Source organism: Leuresthes tenuis, unplaced genomic scaffold (genome assembly GCF_036924035.1).
Source record: "Leuresthes tenuis unplaced genomic scaffold, fLeuTen1.0.hap1 SCAF_13, whole genome shotgun sequence".
In the NCBI taxonomy this organism is placed as follows: domain Eukaryota; kingdom Metazoa; phylum Chordata; class Actinopteri; order Atheriniformes; family Atherinopsidae; genus Leuresthes; species Leuresthes tenuis.
In genome coordinates, this window is record NW_027325367.1 from 10,383,294 (window position 1) to 10,406,974 (window position 23,681).

General features: G+C 38.7%; 2 protein-coding genes across 11 annotated transcripts in view; one reads left to right on the top strand and one right to left on the bottom strand.

The window, feature by feature from the left end:
• otofa (otoferlin a) overlaps positions 1 to 16,275 on the top strand; it is a 103,407-nt gene extending 87,132 nt beyond the window's left edge. For 6 of the 10 annotated variants that reach the window (XM_072361936.1, XM_072361938.1, XM_072361940.1 and 3 more), the window contains 13 exons: positions 5,997 to 6,131; positions 6,221 to 6,358; positions 6,462 to 6,589; positions 6,839 to 7,009; positions 7,240 to 7,400; positions 7,622 to 7,764; positions 7,846 to 7,934; positions 8,529 to 8,627; positions 11,162 to 11,403; positions 11,644 to 11,822; positions 11,915 to 12,015; positions 12,420 to 12,607; positions 13,925 to 14,015. In XM_072361936.1, the coding sequence (XP_072218037.1) occupies positions 5,997 to 6,131; positions 6,221 to 6,358; positions 6,462 to 6,589; positions 6,839 to 7,009; positions 7,240 to 7,400; positions 7,622 to 7,764; positions 7,846 to 7,934; positions 8,529 to 8,627; positions 11,162 to 11,403; positions 11,644 to 11,822; positions 11,915 to 12,015; positions 12,420 to 12,600 (1,767 nt within the window). In that variant the 3' untranslated portion in view covers positions 12,601 to 12,607; positions 13,925 to 14,015. Of the gene's footprint in view, positions 1 to 5,996; positions 6,132 to 6,220; positions 6,359 to 6,461; positions 6,590 to 6,838; positions 7,010 to 7,239; positions 7,401 to 7,621; positions 7,765 to 7,845; positions 7,935 to 8,227; positions 8,327 to 8,528; positions 8,628 to 11,161; positions 11,404 to 11,643; positions 11,823 to 11,914; positions 12,016 to 12,419; positions 12,608 to 13,924 lie in introns of all 10 variants that reach the window. The other 4 variants (XM_072361934.1, XM_072361942.1, XM_072361935.1 and 1 more) reach the window with 2 other exon arrangements.
• On the bottom strand, positions 15,285 to 22,288 carry drc1 (dynein regulatory complex subunit 1 homolog (Chlamydomonas)). The gene is given in 15 exon segments (XM_072361944.1): positions 15,285 to 15,306; positions 17,684 to 17,767; positions 17,845 to 17,997; positions 18,140 to 18,468; positions 18,586 to 18,675; positions 18,835 to 19,243; positions 19,360 to 19,494; positions 19,598 to 19,725; positions 20,024 to 20,146; positions 20,224 to 20,310; positions 20,554 to 20,691; positions 20,822 to 21,005; positions 21,111 to 21,247; positions 21,978 to 22,050; positions 22,212 to 22,288. Coding segments are annotated over 15 exon segments (2,169 nt in total).
• Between the last annotated feature and the right edge of the window lie 1,393 nt (positions 22,289 to 23,681).

Sequence of the window (23,681 nt, forward strand, 5' to 3'; positions counted from 1 at the left end):
CATGTATGTAAATCATAAGATGTCTCAGAAAATTTGTCAAATACAAAAGAGAAACAGAAAATACAATTGAACAAAAGGAAACTTATCCATTTCAAAATGAAGAAATATAGCATTCTTGTGTGTTTTGACACCTCCCTCTTGTGAACAAAGAAAACCTCCATGAAACCCTTTTAAGTAAGGAACTATTGGAGGAACTCTTGGGAAGAAATACACAAGAGCGACCCTCTTCCAAGGTCTGAAGGTGTCAAAATACTCAAGATTAAAAAACACATGTATGTAAATCATAGGATGTCTCAGAAAATTTGTCAAAAGCAAAAAAGAAACAGATAATACAATTGAACAAAAGGAAACTTATCCATTTCAAAATGAAGAAATATAGCATACTTGTGTATCTTGACACCTCCCTCTTGTGAACAAGGAAAACCTCCATGAAACCCTTTAAGTAAGGAACTATTGGAGGAACTCTTGGGAAGAAATACACAAGAGCGACCCTCTTCCAAGGTCTGAAGGTGTCAAAATACTCAAGATTAAAAAACACATGTATGTAAATCATAGGATGTCTCAGAAAATTTGTCAAAAGCAAAAAAGAAACAGAAAATACAATTGAACAAAAGGAAACTTATCCATTTCAAAATGAAATAATATAGAATACTTGTGTATTTTGACACCTCCCCCTTGTGAACAAGGAAAACCTCCATGAAAACCTTTAAGTAAGGAACTATTGGAGGAACTCTTGGGAAGAAATACACAAGAGCGACCCTCTTCCAAGGTCTGAAGGTGTCAAAATACTCAAGATTAAAAAACACATGTATGTAAATCACAAGTTGTCTCAGAAAATTTGTCAAATGCAAAAAATAAAAACAAAATAACACAAAAAAAAGGAAACTTATACATTTGAAAAATGAAGAAATATAGCATACTTGTGTGTTTTGACACCTCCCTCGTGTGAACAAAGAAAACCTCCATGAAACCCTTTAAGTAAGGAACTATTGGAGGAACTCTTGGGAAGAAATACACAAGAGCGACCCTCTTCCAAGGTCTGAAGGTGTCAAAATACTCAAGATTAAAAAACACACCTATGTAAATCACAAGTTGTCTCAGAAAATTTGTATAATGCAAAAAATAAAAACAAAATAACACAAAAAAAAGGAAACTTATACATTTGAAAAATGAAGAAATATAGCATACTTGTGTATTTTGACACCTCCCTCTTGTGAACAAAGAAAACCTCCATGAAACCCTTTAAGTAAGGAACTATTGGAGGAACTCTTGGGAAGAAATACACAAGAGCGACCCTCTTCCAAGGTCTGAAGGTGTCAAAATACTCAAGATTAAAACACATGTATGTAAATCATAAGATGTCTCACAAAATTTGTCAAATACAAAAGAGAAACAGAAAATACAATTGAACAAAAGGAAACTTATCCATTTCAAAATGAAGAAATATAGCATTCTTGTGTGTTTTGACACCTCCCTCTTGTGAACAAAGAAAACCTCCATGAAACCCTTTTAAGTAAGGAACTATTGGAGGAACTCTTGGGAAGAAATACACAAGAGCGACCCTCTTCCAAGGTCTGAAGGTGTCAAAATACTCAAGATTAAAAAACACATGTATGTAAATCATAGGATGTCTCAGAAAATTTGTCAAAAGCAAAAAAGAAACAGAAAATACAATTGAACAAAAGGAAACTTATCCATTTCAAAATGAAATAATATAGAATACTTGTGTATTTTTACACCTCCCTCTTGTGAACAAGGAAAACCTCCATGAAACCCTTTAAGTAAGGAACTATTGGAGGAACTCTTGGGAAGAAATACACAAGAGCGACCCTCTTCCAAGGTCTGAAGGTGTCAAAATACTCAAGATTAAAAAACACATGTATGTAAATCACAAGTTGTCTCAGAAAATTTGTCAAATGCAAAAAATAAAAACAAAATAACACAAAAAAAAGGAAACTTATACATTTGAAAAATGAAGAAATATAGCATACTTGTGTGTTTTGACACCTCCCTCGTGTGAACAAAGAAAACCTCCATGAAACCCTTTAAGTAAGGAACTATTGGAGGAACTCTTGGGAAGAAATACACAAGAGCGACCCTCTTCCAAGGTCTGAAGGTGTCAAAATACTCAAGATTAAAAAACACACCTATGTAAATCACAAGTTGTCTCAGAAAATTTGTCAAATGCAAAAAATAAAAACAAAATAACACAAAAAAAAGGAAACTTATACATTTGAAAAATGAAGAAATATAGCATACTTGTGTGTTTTGACACCTCCCTCTTGTGAACAAAGAAAACCTCCATGAAACCCTTTAAGTAAGGAACTATTGGAGGAACTCTTGGTTAGAAATACACAAGAGCGACCCTCTTCCAAGGTCTGAAGGTGTCAAAATACTCAAGATTAAAACACATGTATGTAAATCATAAGATGTCTCAGAAAATTTGTCAAAAGCAAAAAAGAAACAGAAAATACAATTGAACAAAAGGAAACTTATCCATTTCAAAATGAAGAAATATAGCATTCTTGTGTATTTTGACACCTCCCTCTTGTGAACAAAGAAAACCTCCATGAAACCCTTTAAGTAAGGAACTATTGGAGGAATTCTTGGGAAGAAATACACAAGAGCGACCCTCTTCCAAGGTCTGAAGGTGTCAAAATACTCGAGATTAAAAATCACATGTATGTAAATCATAAGATGTCTCAGAAAATTTGTCAAATGCAAAAAATAAAAATAAAATAACACGAACAAAAGGAAACTTATACATTTGAAAAATGAAGAAATATAGCATACTTGTGTGTTTTGACACCTCCCTCTTGTGAACAAAGAAAACCTCCATGAAACCCTTTAAGTAAGGAACTATTGGAGGAACTCTTGGGAAGAAATACACAAGAGCGACCCTCTTCCAAGGTCTGAAGGTGTCAAAATACTCGAGATTAAAAAACACACCTATGTAAATCACAAGTTGTCTCAGAAAATTTGTCAAATACAAAAAAGAAAAAGAAAATAACACAAACAAAAGGAAACTTATCCATTTGAAAAATGAAGAAATATATCATTCTTGTGTATTTTGACACCTCCCTCTTGTGAACAAAGAAAACCTCAATGAAACCCTTTAAGTAAGGAACTATTGGAGGAACTCTTGGGAAGAAATACACAAGAGGGACCCTCTTCCAAGGTCTGAAGGTGTTAAAATACTCAAGATTAAAACACATGTATGTAAATCATAGGATGTCTCAGAAAATGTGTCAAATACAAAAGATAAACAGAAAATACAATTGAACAAAACGAAACTTATCCATTTCAAAATGAAATAATATAGAATACTTGTGTATTTTGACACCTCCCCCTTGTGAACAAGGAAAACCTCCATGAAAACCTTTAAGTAAGGAACTATTGGAAGAACTCTTGGGAAGAAATACACAAGAGCGACCCTCTTCCAAGGTCTGAAGGTGTCAAAATACTCAAGATTAATAAAACACATGTATGTAATTCATAAGATGTCTCAGAAAATGTGTCAAATACAAAAGATAAACAGAAAATACAATTGAACAAAAGGAAACTTATCCATTTCAAAATGAAGAAATATAGCATTCTTGTGTATTTTGACACCTCCCTCTTGTGAACAAAGAAAACCTCCATGAAACCCTTTAAGTAAGGAACTATTGGAGGAACTCTTGGGAAGAAATACACAAGAGCGACCCTCTTCCAAGGTCTGAAGGTGTCAAAATACTCACGATTAAAAAACACATGTATGTAAATCATAAGATGTCTCAGAAAACTTGTCAAAAGCAAAAAAGAAACAGTTAATACAATTGAACAAAACGAAACTTATCCATTTCAAAATGAAATAATATAGAATACTTGTGTATTTTTACACCTCCCCCTTGTGAACAAGGGAAACCTCCATGAAAACCTTTAAGTAAGGAACTATTGGAGGAACTCTTGGGAAGAAATACACAAGAGCGACCCTCTTCCAAGGTCTGAAGGTGTCAAAATACTCAAGATTAAAAAACACACCTATGTAAATCACAAGTTGTCTTAGAAAATATGTCAAATGCAAAAAATAAAAATAAAATAACACAAACAAAAGGAAACTTATCCATTTGAAAAATGAAGAAATATAGCATTCTTGTGTATTTTGACACCTCCCTCTTGTGAACAAAGAAAACCTTCATGAAAACCTTTAAGTAAGGAACTATTGGAGGAACTCTTGGGAAGAAATACACAAGAGGGACCCTCTTCCAAGGTCTGAAGGTGTCAAAATACTCAAGATTACATGTGTTTTAATCTTGAGATGTCTCAGAAAAATTGTCAAATACAAAAGAGAAACAGAAAATACAATTGAACAAAAGGAAACTTATCCATTTCAAAATGAAATAAAGAAAAGTACAACATGTTGAAGCATTTTGACACCACCCCCTTGTGAACAAGGAAAACCTTCATGAAAACCTTTAGGTAAGGAACTATTGGAGGAACTCTTGGGAAGAAATACACAAGAGCGACCCTCTTCCAAGGTCTGAAGGAGGTGTCCAAATACTTAAGATTAAAACACACGTCGTTAAATCATGAGATGTTTCAAAACAAAACGCAGTTGCAGGGAGCTCGTTTTACCATCAAACTACCGCTTGTCCCTCTTCAGTCTAATTAATATTATCTCTATCAAAAACATTGTTTCTAAATTATCTGACAACTTTATAGTTGACTCTGTCAAGCAAATAGGGCTTGTCGCAATTTTTTTTTCTGTGAGTTAAACCTGACAAATGCACCACCCTACAGTTGTTAAACAACGTAAAAATGCGCCCTGTTTGTCATTAACAATCGACGGAAATTTCCCCATGCGTTCCCCGAAGCGTGTTTGAAAGTTACACAAAAAAATCGAAAAAATTGGAGAGATCTTCATCAACCCGATCCAGTTTCTGTGAGGCTGTGTTAAGAGACTGCTGAAGGAAGTGTTCCTAAGCGGTGTTCCATTCGAATGAGTCACAAAGAGCGGTACGTTGTGTCACAGAGAGAATTAAACTTCATAGAGAACGATGAGTCTTTGAGAGAACGTTGCGTCATAGACTGAACGATGCATCATAAAGTCAGCTCATAAATGGAGCCAAATATTCTGAACACACAGAATGAAATATGGCCTACTGGTCATGTGACAGTGGTTAAAAGGCTTGTATGTAGGTTACAGGTGACTGCTTCATACACCTAAAGCACATAGTCCTATTTCTCCATCTCCCTCATTGAAAATACCTCAGGTTTACTTTCCAGCACAACAGAAAGTCCAGGGTTGCATTAATTCTCACATACTTAATTTCTACACTTATGTAGCATTTAGATAAATAGCTTAAGTCTCCAGAGTTAAATTAACATATTCCCAGTAGTTTAACATTTAGTGTTTGAGATGTGGAAAAGGTCACTGCGAAGTGGGTTGCATGTTTGAATGTGGCATCCAAACACCATTTGAATAGTGTTATTTACACTTCGTACTGTGTCCTATCAATGAAAATGTGTTTTTGCTGTTGTTTTTTTTTTTTGTTTTGTTTTGTTTTGTTTTACAAAGCAGTGTACAAGATTATTTCAATGAAGATCTTTTTTTTTTTGTTCTTCTTCCCTCTCTAAGTCCATTATGCAGTCAAATTTAGCTTTAAAGTTCAATCAAAGCAGGTTTGCTTTACATGGGTCAAATCGAACCCACACAATGTGTCAAAACTCACCCTTCAATTGCTTTGTTACCCATGAGCCAATTCTGGTCCGCACACAATGTGCCAAAACTCATTCAACAAACAGATTGTTGAGTTTGTGCCAGAGTTGGCCCAAATGTCCTTTGCTATTGTTAGAGCTGAGCCATGTGTGCCGTATTTAGCCCAGTTAGGGCCCAAATATGTCTGCCATCTGAGTTGTGTGATGTTCTTGTATTTGTTACTTTCCCGATGTTTGCCTGTCTTATTAGCCCACAACATTACCAAAAACATAGTTTTTGTCTTGGCCTGCTTATGAAGGTGTACAACAAGGAGCTTGAGGGGGAATATGGCAACTTTGAAGATTGGCTTCATACGTTCAACTTGTACAGAGGAAAGGCTGGAGATGATGATGAACACGCTCTGGATGATGACAGGATTGTTGGCAGATACAAGGTGAGAGGTCACACTGTAAGAATATTTAAAACCATACATTGGCGAACAGGAAATGTGTAAAATGAGTTTGTGTTTTTTCTGTAACCCAGGGATCCTTGTGCATGTACAAGCTTCCTCTGTCTGAGGAGATCACAAGAGAAGCAGGATTTGATCCTAATATGGGGATGTTCCAGAGCATTCCACATAATGATCCAATCAAAGTACTTGTTCGTGTCTATGTGGTCAGGGTGGGTAACATTCTCAATGTAAAAATGTATTCCATTGTATAAAAAAAAAAAAATTAAAGTTCAATTGCACTTTAAGAATCAATATTCTTTCACGTCTTCTTAGGCCACAGACCTCCATCCTGCTGATATCAATGGGAAGGCTGATCCATACGTTGTCATTAAACTGGGAAAGTCAGAGGTCAAGGACAAAGAGAACTACATCTCCAAGCAGCTCAATCCTGTATTTGGCAAGTGAGTTAAGAGGAAGCTGCTCTTTATAGTCAAATGTGACATATTTGTGCAAGTAATATTTGTATTATCTTTGGAAGTGGTGTTCGCTGCCATTCTGACAGGAAGATTACAACAAATCACAATAATCAAACCTGAAGAAACAGCAGTCATCCAAAAAGTTGTCTTTTTATGCAGCAATATTTTTTAATGCATCTGAATCTATTGCACATTTGGAATAATTCTGTTAATTGTCTGCTTGTCTGCATTCAGATCATTTGACATTGAGGCCACGTTCCCCATGGAGTCCATGCTAACAGTGTCAGTGTACGACTGGGATCTGGTCGGCACTGATGACCTGATCGGAGAGACAAAGATTGACTTGGAGAATCGATTCTACAGCAAATTCAGAGCCACATGTGGCATCTCATCCAACTACTCCGTGTAAGCAGCAAGGCATCTCATCCTTTCAAAGTTAATGGCTTGGTTATGTTGCCACAAGAACCTAAACCTTTGCCTTTAGTATTCCTTAAAATTTAGGATCCATTGTAGATAGAATAATAATAGTAATTGAAAAAAATTTATAAATGTTACAGTCTCGTCATGTCAAAAGCCTCTAGTTTGACAGCAAATGGTTTACAGTTTCGTAATATATCTTTTTCCACTGATATTAGCCATGGATACAATGTTTGGCGGGACCCTATGAAGCCCAATCAGATCCTGGCAAAGCTCTGTAAGGAAGGCAAGATCGATGGACCTCATTATGGGCCAGGAGGAAAAGTCAAGGTGGCAAATCGAATCTTTATGGGACCAACAGAAATCGAGGATGAAAATGGTATGACTACAGTTTTACAACTGTGAGATGTCGTAATGTCCTGCATCACTGTTTTATGCTCAAATGAATCATGGTGACAACAAAGTACTTTATGTTGTAATAATTATTAGTAGACACAGATTTTAGAATAGCAATCATATATTTTACCTACCATAAGTTACTTGTTTTTCTTTTCTTTTTTCACTCAATTTCCTCCTTTTCTGTTCATATTGATCCACCAGGTCTGAAGAGGCAGACAGAGGAGCATTTAGCCCTAACAGTGTTGAACCACTGGGAGGAGATTCCCAGAGTTGGATGCAAGCTCGTTCCTGAACATGTGGAGACCAGACCCCTGCTGAACCCTGACAAACCCGGGATCGAACAGGTACAGAAGAGCCACCATGCCTCGAGTCAATAAAAGGAGCCGTTTGGTGATCATAGCTGCATTTTTTTTTATCCCTCAAAGGGCCGCATTGAGATGTGGGTGGACATGTTTCATATGGATATGCCTGCTCCTGGTCCTGCGATTGACATATCACCACGGAAACCAAAGAGGTACATCCAGACGGCAGAGTTTTCCGTTGCCCACAGTACCAAGAAAATTATGCTTTTTAATTATGGGAAATTATTAGCAAAATTACAATCCTGCAAAAAATACTTTTATTTACTGCTTTCAAAGTGTCTAAACTTTTTTCAACAGAATATGTAGTTTTATTCCAGGTTAAATTACGGTGAGTCTAGTTTGACGAGTTTAAATCAAACATAGACCCTTGCATATTTTCAAAGTCAAATATAAGTGCAACCATGTGTATATATATATGTGTTCCTTCCTCCTCCCCCCTTACCAGATATGAGCTCAGGGTGATTATTTGGAATACTGACGAAGTAATACTGGAGGACGATGATTACTTCACTGGGGAAAAGTCCAGTGACATATTTGTCAGGGGGTAGGTACAGCGGGACGAGGCAGCCAAGCCTCATCCTGTGGGTGTGAGCTGTGTGTGGATTTTTTTTTTTTTTGCAGTTAACCATTTCTTTTGTTTGTTTTGTTTCCATTTTTCTGTGTGCGTGTTTGTGTCTGTTTTTGTGGTGTGTCTCCTGTCTGTCGTCCTTTCTCTCTTCTCCGGTCAATGATCTGCTGGTGTCTAGCTTTGAGCTTCGTGTTATTATTTGGAACACTGATGACGTAATTCTAGAGGACGATGCTTTCATGACAGGAGAGAAGATGTCTGACATCTATGTCAGGGGGTAAACTCACGATACCATCGCATGGCTCGTACAAATTCTTTGCTGTCCCCTTCCTGAAGCCCTTGAATCATTTCTTTGTGACGTTTCCTGTTTTAACTCTTCATCCAGCTCGAAACCTTGCTTGTCTTAACCATTTCTATCAGCACGCTGGAAACAAAAGCTTCATGAAAAACTAGTACAGTCAGGACCAAACCACATGAATAACTTGAGATTAGTAAAATTATATATATTAATACAATTTGCTTTCATTAAGACAACAATTTAACATGCCTCAACACCAAAAAGTAAAACACAACATATGTAACGTAAAATTTATGCTGCCTTTAGATGGCTTGGCAGTTTTCATTGCACCTGGTGGAAATAACGTAATCTCTGATGCTTGTGGTAGTGTTTTACCTTGGTAAAGTTCCCATTTTCATGGCAAGTTATCCTTGAGCATTTTCATTGTCTGGAGTCTCACTGAAATATCACATGTATGATGAAATTTCTATACTCAAGCATCCTTTGAGGTAATGTGCTTTTTTTTAGTGTACAGTTTAACCATGCAACAAATAAGAACTAATGCAAACATTTCAAGTTCCCCCTTGATGAATTCCTAATATCTACAGGCTCCTTTCAGCATTGCCAATAAATACTCCATAATATTTACCAGCTTGTTGTAACTTTGCCTATTTGCTATTTAATTCCATTCACGCTTCATGCAAATGGTTTAAAAGAGCTTTAACAAAACAATACATTGAGCCAAAAGATGCTACAAATTTGCAAAGAACGTGTCAAATATTTGCTGCACATTGAGCTAAAGTGGTTTCGTCCTGTACTGCAGTTGCAATGAGGCGTTCCTTATGAATAAAAACTTTTCAGATATGTAAAAATGAAAGACTCGTGCATGGGAGCTTACTGTACTATACACACACCAAACACTTTATTTGGAGAGCCACACACATACTAAGCAGCTTTTCCTGTGCCCTCAGAAAAGCTCTAGTTCAGAACTGGAGATGGAGGCACTCAACTCCACTGAAACCATTGTCATAGGCGTGAAGCCAGTTTGTTAAAAGCTTTGTATTCAGTTATTTTTTTGAGCATTTTTGTGAGCCGTTGATCATGGGAGACTCAGGTGTCTGTTTCTGGCTGAAAGTTAAGAGTAGTTATTGGTGTTACCAAAGAGTTTCTGTTCCGTTCCATCATCAAGATGTTTTCATCTGCAAAGCTGCTGCTACCACATAGAGTTAACTCTAATATCTGTGATGTGTGGAAATCAGGAGCTCAGACAAGTCTTATAGTTTTCATCAAAATCATTGAGATCATCATTTCTGTCTCCTTTTTTTATGTTTGATGTTAACAATAACATTTCATACACTGTACTGGTAGGTGCAAACGTGTCCCTAATAAAGTGCTTGGTGACTGTAAGCATGCCTGTATGACAGAGCTCCATTGTCATTCCGTAGCCTGGATTGAGCTTGCTTTAGTTTATAATATAGTGTTGTTAGCATTTTTGCTGCCTCTTCCAGTCCTGCATTTCGTAACCAAACTCACTTTTCCCACAGCTGATGTAGTGTCACTTGTGAATGTGTCACCTCTTGACTTCACTGTAACAAACAGGGTGTCATCCTTAAACAACCCCAAAAAATAGATAATGGCATCCATTTAAAAACTAAGGTCAGATTTCAATTGCAGGATAAAATGAGCTATTGAAAAGTGACTGAAAAGAAAAACGAACTGGGGATGTTTCAGATTGAACCGATGTTGTAATACACTCGTACTATTTCAGTTGCTGGATTACATAAGATCAAGCATGTTTTTTTCTCCTTTTTATCCAAATTTGATCTTCTCAATACTTTTACTTGCTGCAGCCTCTATCCCAGCTTAGTTAAAGCATCTTAGCTACCAAACCATAGCACTTTTTGTCAGGACTTTTCAGTATCTGTTGGCTGACAATGATCTGTTGTCAGCTTAAGTTTTAGAGGTGAGTTTGGAGAACTGAGAGTGTAACTTGTCTCCTGTTCCACATGAAACCTCACTCAACTGTTAATGAAATAGCTACAGTCAGCAAAGAATAATCCAGAGCTTTAATACACAAGTTGTGTTTTGCAACCAGACGCTAAAAATGAGCTTTCGTTGTACAATATTTTGGATAAATTTCACTAATGACATTTCAGTAAGTTTTGTGTATGCATGGCTTTGTAAAGAGTGTGGATTTCCAACATCAAATCAGGTTTATATTGGTTCCTGAAAAATAGACTTGACATTGTGATATACATACAAACATATAAATCTGATTTGCATTTGGAGAGGCCACATTACATGTTTTAATTTTAACCAACTAGCATCATCTCTCTTGTTAGTAGACTGGTATATAGTTAACATGGCCTGTGCACTTGTTTAAATCACTAAATTAACATAGAGTGGGTGACAGACAATTACAAATTCCTACATGTTGAAATGCATGATTGGCAAAGTCTAACAGCAAAATCCATCTACCAATCACATTATTTTAGAGTTTTGCTTAACTATCATCTCCATGACCCTTTCAACAGATGGCTAAAAGGGCAGCAGGAAGATAAACAGGACACGGATGTACATTACCACTCCCTGACTGGTGAGGGCAACTTTAACTGGCGCTTCGTCTTCCCCTTTGATTACCTCATGGCTGAGGAGAAGATTGTTATCTCTAAGAAGGAGTCCATGTTCTCCTGGGACGAGACTGAATACAAGATCCCTCCTCGTCTCACGCTGCAAGTCTGGGATGCTGACCACTTCTCAGCTGACGACTTCCTGGGTGAGGACTAATAGGAAAGATGCTTCATGCTCTTTTATTTTCATATATTTTTGGGCAGTGAATCATACTTCATTTCACGTGATTGTCTAATTAGTTTTTTTAACTTTTTTAAAATATTTATCATCATGATATGTACTTGTCGCAAATTCTTTGGACATTAGAATCATGTAGGGAATATCTGTCTACCTGGAGTCTCATTGCCCCTCAGCGTATCACTGCTGTTACTATCACCGTTTCCAGGTGCAATTGAGCTGGACCTGAACCGGTTTCCTCGTGGTGCCAAGACAGCCAAGCAGTGCTCACTCGACATGATCCGAAATGAGCAGGAGCTACCCACCATTTCCATCTTCAGACAGAAGAGGGTCAAAGGATGGTGGCCGTTTGTAGCCCGTGATGAGAATGACGAGATGGAGCTAACGGTAAGACAGTCGTGTGTTACTGCCACATGTGAAATGAATATCCCCTGTTCCAGGAAGAAAGCTATTGAACAGGAATTTGATTGTGGTTACAGGGTAAGGTAGAGGCTGAGCTTCACCTGGTGACAGCCGAGGAAGCTGAGAAAAGTCCTGTGGGACTGGGACGGAATGAGCCTGATCCTCTGGAAAAGCCCAAGTAAGATATTAACACAGCATTTATTGAGAAAATGTGACTCAAACTAACACACTGGTTTCACAATTACAAGATATTGATGTTTATGTGGAGCAGAAAAAGGCAGACATGAGCAAGTTTCTTTTAAACTTCCTTTGGAAATTCATTCTTGCTGTGCAAAAAGCAGCGTATCAGAGCACATTTGAATTTCTACCAGTACATGATTTCATGAAGGTCTGCGCTGCTTTCTGTACTGTCAAAAGGCCACTATTACACACTCGTTTCTCCTCCTACCATCTCCTCAACTGTCTCCCTGTCTCTCCCCCTCCCCTTATCACTTCCCTTTTCATGCACGTGACTCACCCTTTCTCCCTCTATTTGCCTCATCTGCATTCCTTCCCCCCCTTTTTTCCCCTTCTTCCACAAAGTCGCCCGGACACCAGTCTTATGTGGTTTCTGGGCCCTCTGAAGTCCATTCGCTACTTCATCTGGCACAACTACCGCTGGCTGATCCTGAAGGCCCTCGGGCTGATACTACTGCTGCTCATGCTGGGCCTCTTCCTCTACTCAATCCCTGGCTACCTGGTGAAGAAGATGCTGGGGGCCTGATATGCTGGTAGCCTCTGCCCCCTCTTCACTGTCTCTGCTGGATTCAACTGTTTTTACCAAAGCTCCTCCTCTTCTTTCCTGCCAGATTCAGGCTGTTTGTTTTCTCCGTTTCCCTCCACTTCTGTCCCTTACTAATTTACAAGTAGACTAGTGTTTAATTCACCTGTATATTTTGTTTTGCTTTGTCTCAACATTTTGTGCAAGTCAGTATGTTTTGCCACCATTAAACATCTCATATGTGACCTCATTGATATGGAAGGGAGCAGGGAGGAGTGCTATGTTCATATCATGTGGGTTGGATGGCTGAGCTGGGAAGGAATGCTCTATCTGAGCATCACAAAACAGTTGTTTGATTACACGAATGGACGCATTAGATAAAAATACTCTCCACTACCAGCTTAACATTATGTTAATCAAATAGTTGTTGAATTACATGAAGCACCCTTATTTATGCTGACAAGAGGCAGGCGCATGTGCTTGACTGCCACACATGTTCATTGTATCTAGACATGAATACTGTTTACAAATCCCAAACGCATATAATATTAGCTGGAATTTTTATCAATGATATGACAGAAAGTACCGGTTAGTGAGACATATTTAGACTGCAAACAAAGTGCAGTTTTCACTGATAGCTTTTCAGTGATTTTTTTATTTATTTTTTTTTATTATTTTTTTTAGGCCATACAGTATTTGCTTTTGATACAAAAGCTAACAAAAATGCCTTTTGCCATTATTGATGTGGAACTGAAGTCCCTCGAAATCAGGTCAAGTTATATCATGTCTTGACATCAAACCACAAATAATAGGATTTAAAACAAGGTCACCAGTGCACCTATCTGAAGATATTATTGCATGCTGATGATGACATGTAGCACTATACACTTCTTTACAGTGAGGTGATCACTTCTCTCAGGGTTGCTGTAGTTATCTGGTGTATTGTCTAAAAACTGTCAGAAGTGAGCCTGGAAAAATGCCAGTGTTTGGAACGATTTGTCATCCATCCATCCATTTTCACCAGCATAGCTTTTACACATGCAAAGCTTCCACTCTGTGATGTGTTTTTATGCTCCTTTGTAACATAACTGATATATCTGTACATTTCCAGCATGCTCAAGTGACAAATATTACCAACAAATGCAAAATGGCTTTTAAACCACTAATGCAAGCTTTCTCCTTCTTCCTTTTATCCCTGTTTGTTCCATCCCATTTCTTTCTCCATCTACACTTAATCACCTCTCCTCGCCCTCCATTAACTCACACCCCCATCCACCTCAACATTTCTTCTCTTTCTTCCTGTAAAACCTACATTTGACCCATCCAGTCGCCCAGACACCACCTTCCTGTGGTTCCTGAGCCCGCTGAAAGCCATCCGCTACCTGGTGTGCAACCGCTACAAGTGGCTAATCATCAAGATCGTGCTGGCCCTGCTGCTGCTCATCATGCTGGGCCTCTTCCTTTACAGCATGCCGGGCTACCTTGTCAAGAAGCTGCTGGGGGCTTAAGTCACTGCTGGGAGGAAGAGGAGGGGAGTGGCTGGGTGAAGAGGAGGGGGGTGGTGAAAGCTGGCTCATCCACAAGAAGGGAGGCAAAGAGAGTTAGATTGCACTGTCTTCTCCTCTCCAATCCACTCTAATGTTAATAAACAGCTTCCACCTTAGCACTGAGGAGAGGGGAAGACACCGTCTGAAGTGACTGTTTTCCACTTAAGTAATAAAGAACTGCTTCATCCTTAAAACCAATCTGCAACAAATCTGCAAACAAATCTAAAGTTCGGTATCTGGACTCCATCCTTGAACTGACTAAACAGCAATCATTTGCCACAACGTAACCACTGATCTAACTTCTACTTCTTCACCAATGTTACAAGACGCTGAATGTTTCTTTATCAGTATACTAAGCTTTTCTTTTATTTATTTTGTCAGGTTAGTGGTCAGATGATTGCATGTACATTCATTTCAAGTGATGTTATATGATCTCCCAATACTGATACAGTTTGCGCTATTGATTGAGAAAAATAGGGAACAAATAGATTATATTTTGGTAACGCTTTATAGCGATCTCTATTTGAGTATTCATAAGCACTTCATAAACATTTCAGGAAATGGTTTTACAACTTCTACACATTGAAATGGACATATAGTGTTTATCAACAATTCTAAGTTCTCCAGTCAATACGTTTTTTTTGGGTTTTTTTTACTACATTTTACGTCATTTATTATTTACTTATACCCCTGCCTGCACTTATGAGCGTCCACAGAAAGCTATATCATTGATGGAAAATACTTACACGAACAATTCTATTTACATTATAACATGGCATAAACTATTTCCTAAATGTTTAAAGATTGCTCATAAATGCTATAGAGGGATAACGGTAAAGTGTTACCTTTCTTTGAACTGTTATAGCTCTTGCAGTCTTTGCACAATTCTATGAAGAAACAAAGATGTTTATTTTCCTATAAAACTCAATGAGATATAGAACAAGTTGCCTGCAAAATTAATAAACATTTTGTTGGTTAAACTGCAGTGTTAAATATTGAATCCCTAGAATCAAAGCAGCAAAGTCAGATGTGGATCAAACAGTGTTTGCAAATAATTGGAATTCAGATTTCAGGTTGTATAATTAATATATGAACTGTGAGATCACAGTTCAGCTGATTTCTTCTGTAAGTATTCTTCTGTTATTGTGCCGTTGTATAAATGCTTTACAGTTCACTGTCCTGCCTCATAATAGTCTCCACTAATAAAACTTTCTCTGCAGAGTGACACAAATTTTATTTGCAAATGTCATTTGACCAGATCTGACTTAAAAGTCCTTAGAGTAAGACACAAATGCTTGACTGTCGACTAGCAAAAACAAGGCTTATGTGTTGATATGCATGCATCATTGTGATAACTGACCGGAGAGGTCATGTGTGTTGGCATGACTTGTCTTTCCAGCTTGATGCAGACCAAATCACCAACCCTGTTCGCCTTTTATGTTACAGATGATGCAAAGAGGGTTTCATGGGAATAGGATTAAAGTGCACTTGAATGGAGTCATACAAAGGGTCTGAGTTGCTTCTGAAACATCTGACCTTCTCTCCAAATCAGAAGGCATTCTGTGTGATGTCATTTATCCTCTTTCAACTTTATCTGTGGTTGACCTCATTCGTGTTGCGATCTTTGTTGGTAATCTGTGTTCCACCGAATACAATTTTGGTTTGCACTAAACTTGCCTGTTTTTACGATGAATCTGTGTTATATGTGTTGAAATGTGTGCAATATTTTTTTGTTTGTTTTGACAATTTGAAATAAACCAACTTCCATGAATAACATTAAAAACATAAAAAAGTGGTCATTTTACATCCGTTATCATCGGAGATTGCCTGCTCACCACCAAAAGAAACACCATATGTAGGTGACAAGTCAGTGGACGTACAGGTGCAGTATTTTCCTCAGTGGTTTGCAGAGCCCATAAAAACTAAAAGGAGAAATTCATCCACCAGATGGCCCACAAAATTACAAGCTGGTTTCCAGAAAGGTGGGTAAACTGTATAAAATGTAAATAACAACAACAAAAACTTCCCACCCCACATTTAATTTAAAAGCACCAGCTGCTTCATACGGACCAGACATCACCTCTGGATCTGGAGCAGACAACAAATTGTATATGAGCATACATAATTTCAAAAAATCTTTTTTTTTTCAGGATTAACATTTCATATACTTTCAGTTCATCATTTTGAATAAGACAACTTGTTCAAATGTATGTTTTTATTTACATTTTACACATCATCTAAACCCTCTAAACCACCCGTGTGTGACCCTCAAATTTGCTCCAGCATTTTTAAAGATGACATCTGTGTTGAGTTCACAACTTGCTTCCAGTGATGATGATATATGTTTCTACTCCTCACAGAGTAATAAAATGGTTGGCGTATAAATGGATTTCCAAAAGTAACAGTTTTCGGTGCTCTCTGAAATGATAGAAGACCGTTGGTTCATTTTTTGGCTCTGTCTGTGCGGTCGTCGCGACACCAGCATGTCGTGTTTGCTGCGGCCCTGGAGGACAATGTGTGTCCTGGCCTGGAGGGACTACAAACTGCACTGCGTGGTGTTGCTGGCTGCTGTGATGGGTCTGCTCTTCCTGGCTCTGCTCTTCTTCTCTCTGCCCTCAGAGCTCACCCACAAGCTATTCAACACAGCTGGGTAGATCCAGTAACTGCACACCTCCCTTGAATGTCTCATTAATGTTTGTATGCACTATGTATTGCACAGCAACTTTTACATCTGCACTGTAGAGTTAGAGTTGTTAAAATAAACAAAATTTGAATAAAACTTCCTTTCATGAGTCCTTTATTGTTAAAATGAATATGGTTCAACATACACATGCTGCTCAAGTCCTCTTTCATCACAGCTTCAGTCGACCTGTCAGAGTCGATGCAAGACGTTAGAGAAAAGGAAGCATTTATCTATGCGCTTTCTAAGTTCTTGTTTTCTTGATTTTGGTCATACTATGGCTCCAACTGACAAACATTTAAAGCAGTATGTTATCATTTGTATCTGTCTGTTTTTTAACAAGATAATAGAACAACTACCATGCTAAAAATCATAAACCAAAGGTAAAGGCAGATTCAATTTAGAAGCAAATCAAGATCTTAAACACACCAAAAAGATAGCGAAATTCAACAATGACCTTGATGGAAGATGTACATAAATCAGTTAGGTGTCTGAATAGTAAAATAGTAAAAACATTTTTATATGTGCTTTACTATCAAAAATGTATTTAGCTTTAAAGTACACTGATACGATGCAAGCACTTTATTTCACTGTTTTCTTTCATACACTGGATTAGAGGGTTAGGGTGATATTTTCAGGGCAATTTCCCAACCTTGTATTGTTTTAATGCATACAGAGTGACATCAGTCCTATATCAAGGCTGATTAAAAAAAAAAAATCCTGGATCCAGATCTGGATCTGGATTGACATCAAAAGTTATAAAACTTCTTGATTTATCCTGCTTATAAAAAATACAAACAAAACAAAAGGTAAAATGGTAATAAATGGAAAGAAGCATACCATTGAGGTAAGCCGCTGCTGCAGCTGCATCCGCAGCTCTGTGTTCTGCTGCTTCAGACGCTCAGTCTCCAGAACAAGATCAGAGATCTCTGTTAGCACTGCACTGGAAATACACAAACACACACCAAACATCACTCATTTGATACAAACTGATGTCTTCTTTCTGAGTGTGTCACTCACTGATATTGCTTAAGTGTTCTCTCCACTATATCCCACAGTTGGACTTTGTCCTCAGAGATGACGTTGCCCAGACTCGCCCAGTAGGCTTCATCCTCTGAAGCGTCCCGGCCTTGTACACGCCAGTAACTGGAATGTAGGTGGGCTGAACTCTCCCTTAAAAAGAACCAGGAGAATGTTAGCATCGGTGTGTGTGGAAAAAGGCAGGAGATCATCTATTTTCAGGTGTTGGGACAAACAGGAATTTCAGGAAAATCTAAATAAGTGTGCTGATTCATCAAATGGTTTGTGGTCTCACCTGGACATCCTGCAATGCTCGAGGAAACTTTTCAGAGCAGGCAAAACATGGTCAGGATGGATGAGTTCAGAGGTCAAATTAGTCACAGTGCTGGTCTTCACTGCCTCCGCCAAGCCACTGGGCTCTGCACAAGAATCCTGCAGGCATAAGAAAAACCACTCATAAAAGGGAGTATGTAGTTGTCTAATGAGCATGGCTGATGTTGTAAACAGGCCACTGCTCTTTTCATCACTTTACATGCTCACCTCACTCTGTTCTCTCTGCCTTTGCTCATATTTTAATAAGAAGTCAGCCAACTTGGATATGTCCTTGTCATTGACGCCCAAAGACTGGAAGAGAAAACAGCATCTTTTTTAGCTTAAATTTTGTCCCAAAACAACACACCAAGGAAAGGCACCTGTTGAATACCAAAGAGTGTGTGGTAGTATCATTATTAGTGAGCTCACACTAAAGAGAGACCCCAGCTTCACAGCAATCTGTTCCTCCTTCTCCAGAGAGGCCAGCAGTTTCAGGACTTTATCCTCCATCAGGAAGTCCTGGAAAGTGAGTAAGAGAAGGTTTTTCTTAAAGCTGCTTCTAATTTGATGTCACTGCTTTTATGTGTTGTGGTGACTGATACATTTAATCCCAAACTATTGTCTTGTTTTGATTCATTGTTACTGTATATATACATGAATCTTCAACTTGTGTCTTACCGCTTCATCACACAGTAACTCCATGACTTTCTTCTGCATCTCCCTGGACAGATGTTCTTCCGCCCACTCTGGACTGCTCTCACTCAGCACAGCTCCCCCTTTACTCATTTCTGGGTTTGGGCTCTCAGTGTCAGCATCCAGGCTGCGCCCAGCTGAAGCTTCCAGCATCCCCTGGCTGTTCTTCCCGGTTTGAAACCGTGATTGGCTGAGACTAGGGGCTAGTTTCTGAGGTTGGATAGGACCAGTAAGGTCAAAAAAAGGAATTTGAGGCCGCGTCCAGGTCAAACCAAGGTGCTGCTTGCAGATCACTGAGTCTATGGCCAAAGCCCTCTCCACTAGTTGCTTCACCTCTACTTCATTCATTAGCCACATATCCTCAAACAATTTGGCATCAGCATTTGCAAAGTGCCTGCATAAAGTGCAAAACAAAGGAATAAAAAGAAATATGTAAGAGGTGAGTGTTCTTGCACAATGTCAGTATTAACTTGAATTTACAGACAGTTGACATTGATAGTTATGGCTCACTTGATCTCCATTTGGATTCGTTCATATTTCTGGATGTGGCGTTTGTAGTCCGCAGACAAAATACGACTCTGCCTTGCAAATTCTTTCTCTTTTCTGGCATATAGGTTTTGTTTTTTTTTCATCCCTTTCTCCAAACTGAAACACAAAGCAATCAATGTTATAGTATACATACATATATGTACACATACATATATGTGTGTGTGTGTGTGTGTGCGTGTGTGGAGAGAAGCTGCTGTACCTGAGGATCCTGCTGTTGACACTGGCCATTGTGCTCATTAGTACCTGTTGCTGTCCCTTTTGCTTTGATTGTTTTAGCAACGTGAGCACGCTGTTGCCCTTAATATGTTGACGTTTTCTCTCCTGTTCCTGCAGATCCGAATAAGACAAGACAAGTGACAATTTCATTAATCAGCCACAATATCAATACCAATGACAGATGGCGTGAATAACACTGATCACCTCGTTTCAGTCGTGCTACAAAACCTTCCAGGAGATCATGTGGAAGTTTCTTTAACACACACCACCCACCTAAACACTGTTACAGACCAAGGATATCCTCCCCCAGTGCAGTCGCTAATAGTTCTCTATCATTTTGGTGTGAATTAACATCACAGCTTCCTCAAATGATGATACTTCATGGGCTCATTTTGATAGTCGGGCAAACCTGTGACTTCTGCATTTTGCTCTTTGCAATGGTGGTGCTATTGTTGGTATTCTCCAACATCATCTTGCGAATTTCTTCCTCATAGTCATTCACTTTCTTTCTCCTCTCCATCAGCCTCTCGAGCTAGAAGCAGACGAGTCATTAGATACAGAATTGATATGTAAAGGTTGAGTCTACATATTTATCATTGTTGTTCTGACCTCTATGTCCCAAAGCTCCTTCATCTGTTCTTCCCATTTGGTTATGTCTTTTGTAAGTAAGATTTCCATTTCCCGCTGATGAACTCTCTGCCAACAACAACAACAGTGCAATCATTAGTTACATTAGTTTGCATGTGAACATTTAAGTTTGGCCACATCTGATGGCTTTTAGACCTTTAGTCAAAAACCAAAGTAAAGACCCAATGCAAGAATGTCTGCGTCTGTGGAATAAATCATGCAACGAGCCACATCCATTTCATCTCCCCTCACACACTCACATACTCTCAACAAATCATTTGAAGCTGCTTCTTGATCAGGAGCTTGGCCTACCTCTGTCTGGGCCAGCTCCTCCCTGTAGGCTTTTGTCAGGATTTTGATCTGGTCCTCCATCCTCTCGATCATCAGGTCAATCTCCTCTGCATTCTTCCTCAAGTTCTTTACGTAGTGTTCATCTCCCAGTTTTAGCTCCTGCTCAGAGAAAAATGATCAATGCCATGAACTCCAACAGACAATGGTGAACATTATGTTACTCACATGTTACTCCTTTATAAATAGCTTTACAATCCTGTCTTTGGTTATCCTGGCTGCATAGATTTACCTGTTGCAGGTCATTTATGAGTTTTTTCTTGTCTTGTATGAGAGCAGTGCACAGTTGCTGCTGGCTGTTCAAGGCTTTCTGCAGATCCTGGAGGATCACCTTCTGATTAACTATCGACCAACCTTCTGAGATCTCTGCAAATTGTTCCTGGCTGGATTTAGCATCAATCTCCAGCCGCTCGAGTCTGTGGGACATAAGTGTTGGGAAAAAATTACAGGTAACAAAAATAAGGATAAAGGAGGTTTTGTGATTTGTATTGCTGGAAGGTTGACGTTGGAGAAGAAATTACCGAATTCTTCGAGCTTCATCCAGTTGTGTCCTTTGCAGCACTATGTTGGCATCAGCAGCAGTTTGGATGTTGGTCACTAATGCTGTCAGATCTCGCTGCAGATTGATCATCCTCTGATGAATGAATAATAGGATTAACTACTCATGAAAGTCTCCCAAAATAATGTTTAAAAAATAAATAACTAAAGTGAAGGCCAAACAAATTGCCAAACAGTCATGTTCTCACCCTCTGTTCCCTTCTCTAGTTATTTTTGGACAGATGGGTCAATGGACTGGAAGCATAAGTGGTCCAACTTAAAGGTAAGAATGTTCTACTCTTGTGTAAGAAAATCTGCAGCTCAACTAAAAAAGTGTCAGTCGAGGAGAAAGTCCAATCAGTGAAAAAAAGAGGTGTGTGGTAGTGAAATCAACTGTAAATTCTGCGTTTGAGTTCTTTTTACTTTTCTGTTTCTTTCATTCTTGAAAGGTTTTGTTTAATCCAGAAGACAAACTTAATCCCACGAGTAAAAACGTTCAAAAGAAAACAAAACGTGTATGAGGCGAACATCTGGATGGATGAAAAGGTCTGGGGAAACATTTCAGACGTTTCCTGTCAAAATTATTAAAGAGATGATGGTTTAAAGCAAAAACCAAATGTTGTCAAACAGCAACACTGTATGAAAAGCTCTGAGTGAATAGTTAGATTAGGGTTAGTTTGTCAGCAGTTTTTTTCATTAGTGATAAAACATAGCCTACATCTGGAAACCTTTGTTTCAGCAGCAAGAAACCTCTGAGATTTTTTTAGTCTTGTGTCAAGTAAAAGTGAAACTGAGAAACATAGAATTGTAATGTTGATAAATTCATAGAAGCCAGAGGGACAGGGAAGCACCTTTTGACCTTCCTCCTCTTCTTCTTCTCTAGTTTTGCTCTCCTCTTTGTCCTCATCGTTCTGAGTTGAAGCCCTGGAAATGTAAAGCGTTTAACAACTGTATTTAATACATAATAAAACTACAGAAACAAAGTTCAGTCAATTCTGCACGAACGACAGTTCTGCATCACTGGAGATTCAAAGCGATTTTTTCAGTGTTTCGCGAAAGTAAGCGAACAGATTCAACGAGTTTACCCGTTCTCGGCGTCTTGCTTTTCGGACAGCACGGAGGATTCTTGCGCCTTACTTGGATCTTTATCAGTGTCCGCCATATTTAGGGTATGTTGTATGTATCAGAGTTATTGATTACTGTGATGAAGAAGAACGGAAGCCGCACTGTATCGCCACGGTCTGTTTGGTAAACGTTGCTATGGTGACAGAGCAACCCGACAGAGAGTAACTGGAAAGGAGGTCGATGTTATATTATTCATGTCATCTGCAGTTCACTGTCTATCTGTTTTTGTCCTCACACGAGTGACTGAACACTGATAGTGCTCCTTTGAACAACTGAAAATATTGAGACAGCTGTCTCTGAAAATAATGTTGCAGAGCTCCTGGTTTTTAAAAAAGTTTCAGTTTGAAGGAGGGAGAAAATTCATGTTGTTAGGTTTCAATACGAATCATTGATGTTGCAAAGATTCCTTCATAAATAATCTTCATAAAGGCTTCTAATGACAGATCATTAAGCTTTGCAAATAAACCTTCCTTAGCCTCCTTTCTCATCGTTTGAAACATAAAACGGTTTTATTCCCTTGCATCCCTCCGATAGAACACGGGATGTAGATTTCTACTTGAAAGCGTATCAAGCGTGTAGAAACAAGTGTCACTCAGAATATTTCTATATGTTTGTTCTGCCATCTAGTGGCACTATTATATTTCAAAACCTTGGTAGTTTTAGGCTATTTAAATCTTGGTGGTATGTCTTCTTTTTTCCAAAATAAGACAAAGATACATACATTATTTTTCTCTTTAAATAGCTAACATAGTATGTCATAGCTGTAATGTTCACGAAATCGAAGCCTTTTACAGAACAGGATGACCTGCCTCTGAGCTGCATCTTTATTGTAATTCTTCAACGCTCACTTTAGGGGGCGCTACAACACTGCGATCAAAACAAGTCAGCTTTCTCAAACTGATACAACTGAAATGTTAAATTGTTCACAATGATGTGTTTCAACCACATGTAGATTCTGCACAAACAGCACAAATCAAAAACAGAAATCCAGAGACTCACGTGCACACAATCTGGCCTTCCTAATTAACACAAATTACAAATGATAAATGTCTTCCCAAGCTGATGGCAAGATGGGCACCGTCCGGTTGCAAGCACAAACAAACTCCCACATGGGTCAGATGTTCTTGCCCTGAAGAGCGCCCCCCCTGCGATTTCTCGCCCTCACCCCCTGGGGAACCTTGCCGCTCTTTGGCCCTCAAGTGGCCGTGGCTGCTGCTGAGCCACAAGGGATGCAAGTCAGCCAGCAAAGGTTTCTGACATATGATCCAGCATCTGTGATGTCACCAACAGCTGACTTGTCATAAGACCTTTGAGAAAGAGGGAGGGGTGAGAAGTGGATAAGAAGAAGGCCTTATTTTCACCAGAGCTGGAACTCTGAGTGCTTTTGCATCAAGCTGCAGAGATTACAAACTGAATGACTGCTATTAGAG